General features: G+C 53.6%; 1 protein-coding gene across 2 annotated transcripts in view; it reads right to left on the bottom strand.

Annotated features, from left to right (window-relative positions):
• Positions 1–5000, bottom strand: part of LOC122268142 (uncharacterized) — a 30712-nt gene that overhangs the window by 2751 nt on the left and 22961 nt on the right. For both annotated transcript variants that reach the window (XM_086555680.1, XM_043038423.2), the window contains exons 3-4: positions 555–1253; positions 320–441 (exon numbers count right to left, since the gene is read on the bottom strand). In XM_086555680.1, coding sequence (XP_086411806.1) covers positions 320–441; positions 555–1253 — 821 coding nt within the window. The remainder of the gene's footprint in view (positions 1–319; positions 442–554; positions 1254–5000) is intronic.

Below are 5000 nucleotides of genomic sequence, written 5' to 3'. Positions count from 1 at the left end.
TATCTAAATGGCTTCATCGAATAAATACTAATTTCCTTTGAAGTATTTGTCATTTAACTCTGACAATGCGTGTGTGTGCGTAACCTTTAAAAGCCTGCTGTATACACAGGATGAATAATTAAAGAGTTTGTTTGACTCTATTCATACTGATGAATTCAAAAGTTTTAGCATCTAATCATATGCAACCTCCCCAACCAAAGTGGGAGGCAGAAGTCTCGAGTCGTAGAATGCTGAGGCTGAGCCAATAGGGAATCCGAATAAGGACACCAAAAATGGCTCTCAGATTTAGAAAAGGACAGAGTAGCAGGTCTAAACTCACCTGTATGCTGACGTCAAGCGTGACAGAGGGTGCCTGACACTGAGAATGGCCGCCTGGATATGTCCTTTGAGTTGGCGTTTTTTTAACTTCTCCCTCAGTTCATACCAAGAAGTAGAACCTCCCTGTGAATACAGTGGAAAAAAAAAACACTGAAAAACGGCAAATCCTTAATTTTCATAACTATTAGAGTGAAAAAAACTAAAACTAAATTTTGCTATCAGCTGGTCAATCCTACCTTTGGGGCAACACAGGTGCTGAAAAGGTGATAGACAGCAATTTTCTTTCGTATTGTTTTTCTCGATCCTCTCTTGGGTACCTTAAGGTCTTGGCATCTGTCCTGCATGTACGAGAGCCGTCGGTCACTTAAGGATGTAAAGTTCAAGAGATCAGCTGGAATGGAAGAGTTCAATACTGACGTAAACCTAAGTTTGTTTTTCTCGTGGGATATTGTTCCAAGTTGGAAACTTTCATCAATCATTCTACCCCCATTTTCCTTGCTATTATTTCCGTCTAGAGTGAAATTTGATGTCACATCTTTTCCATCGGATGCCTGGATTTTTTTCCCTAAAAAGCTCTCTGGTGCTGTTGAAACATTTCTGCCTTTGGATATGCTATCATTTTGGGGGGTCCATAATGGCGTCGGGCCTACATGTAGATCTACACTGAATGAAGCTCTGTTATTTGTCAATACTGATTCATATAATCTGAAATCATGCTTCCCGTCGTATTCCTCTTTCGTTATTTGCTGCTCATTAGCATGAGTGACAATATCGAGTCTGCTAGACGATTGAGGAATGTCTCCCGCCACTCTTTGCTCTGAGATGATGTCGTTATTGCTGGGTCTATCACTTATCCATGCACGTGAAGGTCCTTGTATATCTGTCGCCATTTTCATGTATTTCTCTTGGTCCACGGTTTGGGTAATCGGTGCAACCTGAAATTAGGGATACTTTAAAATAAGTTTTACACAAGGTAAGAAAAAAATCAATATATCAAATCGCCCTTTGCGTCATCAGGATTCAAACCAGCGAGCAAAGATTAACTACGTTCTAGAAACTATGCTGCGGAGAGGGAGAGAGGGAGGGAGAGGGAAGGAGGGAGGGAAGGAGAGGAAAGGAGGGAGGGAGAGGGAAGGAGGGAGAGGGACGGAGAGGGAAGGATGGCGGGAGAGGGAAGGAGGGAGGGAGGGAGGGAGAGGGAAGGGAGAGGGAAGGAGGGAGGGAGGAAGGGAGAGGGAAGGAGGAGGGAGGAAGGGAGAGGGAAGGAGGGAGGGAGAGGGAAGGAAGGAGGGAGAGGGAAGGAGAGGGAAGGAGGTAGGAAAGGAGAGGGAAGGAGGGAGGGAGAGGGAAGAAGGGAGGGAGAGGGAAGGAGGGAGGGAGAGGGAAAGAGAGAGGGAGGGAGAGGGAAGGAGGGAGAGAGGGAAGGAGGGAGGGAGAGGGAAAGAGGGAGGGAGAGGGAAGGAGGGAAAGAGGGAGGGAGGGAGGGAGGGAGGGAGAGGGAAGGAGGGAGGGAGGGAGGGAGAGGAGGGAGGGAGAGGGAAGGAAGGAGGGAGGGAGGGAGGGAGGGAGAGGGAAGGAGGGAGGGAGGGAGGGAGAGGGAAGGAGGGAGGGAGGGAGAGGAAAGGAGAGAGGGAGGGAGGAAGGAAGAGGGAAGGAGGGAGGCAGGAAGGGAGAGGGAAGGAGGGAGGGAGGAAGGGAGAGGGAAGGAGGGAGGGAGGAAGAGAGAGGGAAGGAGGGAGGGAGGAAGGGAGAGGGAAGGAGGGAGGGAGTAAGGGAGAGGGTGGGAAGGAGGGAGGGAGGGAGGGAGAGGGAAGGAGGGAGGGAGGGAGGGAAGGAAGGAGGGAGAGGGAAAGAGGGAGGGAGGAAGGGAGAGGAAAGGAGGGAGGGAGAGGGAAGGAAGGAGGGAGGGAGGGAGGGAGGGAGGGAGAGGGAAGGAGGGAGGGAGAGGGAAGGAAGGAGGGAGGGAGGGAGGGAGAGAGGGAGGGAGGGAAGGAGGGAGGGAGGGAGGGAGGGAGGGGGGGAAGGAGGGAGGGAAGGAGGGAGGGAGAGGGAAGGAGGGAGGGAGAGGGAAGGAGGGAGGGAGGGAGAGGGAGGGAAGGAGGGAGGGAGGGAGGGAGGGAGGGAGGAGGGAGGGAGAGGGAGAGGGAGGGAGGGAGGGAGAGGGAAGGAGGGAGGGAGGGAGAGGGAAGGAGGGAGGGAGGGAGGGAAGGAGGGAGGGAGGGAGAGGGAAGGAGGGAGGGAGGGAGAGGGAAGGAGGGAGGGAGGGAGGGAGGGAGAGGGAAGGAGGGAGGGAGGGAGAGGGAAGGAGGGAGGAAGGGGGAAGGAGGGAGGGAGGGAGGGAGAGGGAAGGAGGGAGGGAGGGAGGGAGAGGGAAGGAAGGAGGGAGGGAGGGAAAGGGAAGGAAGGAGGGAGGGAGGGAGAGGGAAGGAGGGAGGGAGAGGGAAGGAGGGAAGGAGGGAGGGAGAGGGAAGGAGGGAGGGAGGGAGAGGGAAGGAGGGAGGGAGGGAGGGAGGACGGGAGAGGGAAGGAGGGAGGGAGGACGGGAGAGGGAAGGAGGGAGGGAGGGAGGGAGGGAGGGAGGGAGGGAGGGAGAGGGAAGGAGAGAGGGAGGGAGGGAGAGGGAAGGAGGGAGGGAGAGGGAAGGAGGGAGGGACGGAGGAAGGGAGGGAGGGAGGGAGAGGGAAGGAGGAAGGGAGGGAGGGAGGGAGAGGGAAGGAGGAAGGGAGGGAGGGAGGGAGAGGGAAGGAGGAAGGGAGGGAGGGAGGGAGAGGGAAGGAGGAAGGGAGGGAGGGAGGGAGAGGGAAGGAGGAAGGGAGGGAGGGAGGGAGAGGAGGAGGAAGGAGGGAGGGAGGGAGAGGAGGAGGAAGGAAGGAGGAAGGGAGGGAGGAAGGAAGGAGGAAGGGAGGGAGGGAGAGGGAGGAGGGAAGGAGGGAGAGGGAGGAGGAAGGGAGGGAGGGAGAGGGAAGAGGGAGGGAGGGAGGGAGAGGGAGGGAGGGAGAAGGAAGGGAGGTAGGGAGGGGGAGAGGGAAGGAGGGAGGGAGGGAGGGAGTGGGAGGGAGGGAGGAGGGAGGGAAGGAGGGAGGGAGGGAGGGAGGAGAGGGAAGGAGGGAGGGAGGGAAGGAGGGAGGGAGGGAGGTAGAGGAAGGAGGGAGGGAGGGGGGAGGGAGGGAGGGAGGGAGGGAGAGGAGGAAGGGGAGGGAGGGGGGAGGGAGAGGGAGGAGGGAGGGAGAGGGAGGAGGGAGGGAGAGGGAGGAGCAGGAAGGAAGGAGGGAGGTAGAGAGAAGAAGGAGGGAGGAGAGGGAGGGAGGGGAGGAGGGAGGGAGGGAGGGAGGAGAGGGAGGAGGGAGGGGAGGGGGAGGGGGAGGAGGGAGAGGGAGGAGGGAGGGAGGGAGAGAGGGAGGGAGGGAGGTAGAGGGAAGGAGGGAGGGAGGGAGAGAGGGAGGGAGAGGGAAGGAGGGATAGGGAGGGAGAGGGAAGGAGGGAGGGAGAGGGAGGGAGAGGGAAGGAGGGAGGGAGGGAGAGAGAAGAAAGGAGGGAGGGAGAGGGAGGGAGGGAGGGAGGGAGGGAGAGGGAAGGAGGGAGGGAGGGAGGGAGGGAGGGAGAGGGAAGGATGGAGGGTGGGAGAGGGAGAGAGGGAGAGAGGGAGAGAGGGAGAGAGGGAGAGAGAGAGAGAGAGAGAGAGAGAGAGAGAGAGAGAGAGAGAGAGAGAGAGAGAGAGAGAGAGAGAGAGAGAGAGAGAGAGAGGAGAACGAGAGGGGGAGCTCGTGATGACAATTTCAATAAGATAAAGACAATGTGACTCGTGTTAGGAATGAGCAGAAGCAGAATGTTATATCATAGATAATAACGCTTTACTACAATTTGGTTAAAATTTTTTGTTAAGTAACCAATGTATTACGTTAGAACTCTGAAAAAAAGACACGTGGCAACCTTCCTGTATTTTACGTAACTAATTTCTTGTTCCATGCAAGTATCATTACCATTTTTGGTTATTGGCATCTGTTTCAGTATCTGCAGCTGTAGATTGATAAATCTGTATATAGTGAAAATGTGTGCATGGTAAATGTAATCATAAGTGATATGAACAGTACTTCTACCGACAAAGTAGCATGTGCTTTCCCATATACCTATGAAGCTCCCATAATAGTAAAATATTAATTATTTGGCAACAAAAATGTTATTTTTGATAATATTGAAAGTCGATGACATGTTACTATTCTTAATTATGGCAATACTTACATCAATGACACGCATACATGTTTACAACTATGTAGCAAAAATAAAGAGAGGTAGCATAGCAAAGGATGAGTCGATTTAGTGCTACGTAGTGAAGACACGGGAGCAAAGAGCCAGAAAGAACCCGGATGCAACTCCTCCGACACTCACTGAGGGAAAGGGAAGCACTCACAGGCGTAGCCCTCTTGCACAACACAGCGCTGCCGGTGCCAAGTGGGTTCCGGAAAGCGATATTTGAGCTATTTAATGTCACTCATTAATGATTTTACTGTTTACACAAAATAACAATCTTTTTTGCTGTTATTGTTGTTATTATGAGTGCTGTCACTTTCAGCATTTCCATATATCTTACGACTAACAGAGTAATGGTATTTTCATCAATATCATCAGTGTATATCAATATTCCTATCGGCGTTGCTAGCGCAAAGGTTGCATGCATCATTGAG

This window comes from Penaeus japonicus, unplaced genomic scaffold (assembly GCF_977035675.1).
Source record: "Penaeus japonicus unplaced genomic scaffold, GWHDUDI00000001_assembly GWHDUDI00000031, whole genome shotgun sequence".
Taxonomy (NCBI): Eukaryota; Metazoa; Arthropoda; class Malacostraca; order Decapoda; family Penaeidae; genus Penaeus; species Penaeus japonicus.
The sequence above is the reverse complement of the archived record's forward strand: the minus strand, read 5'-3'. Positions and strand labels throughout refer to the sequence as shown.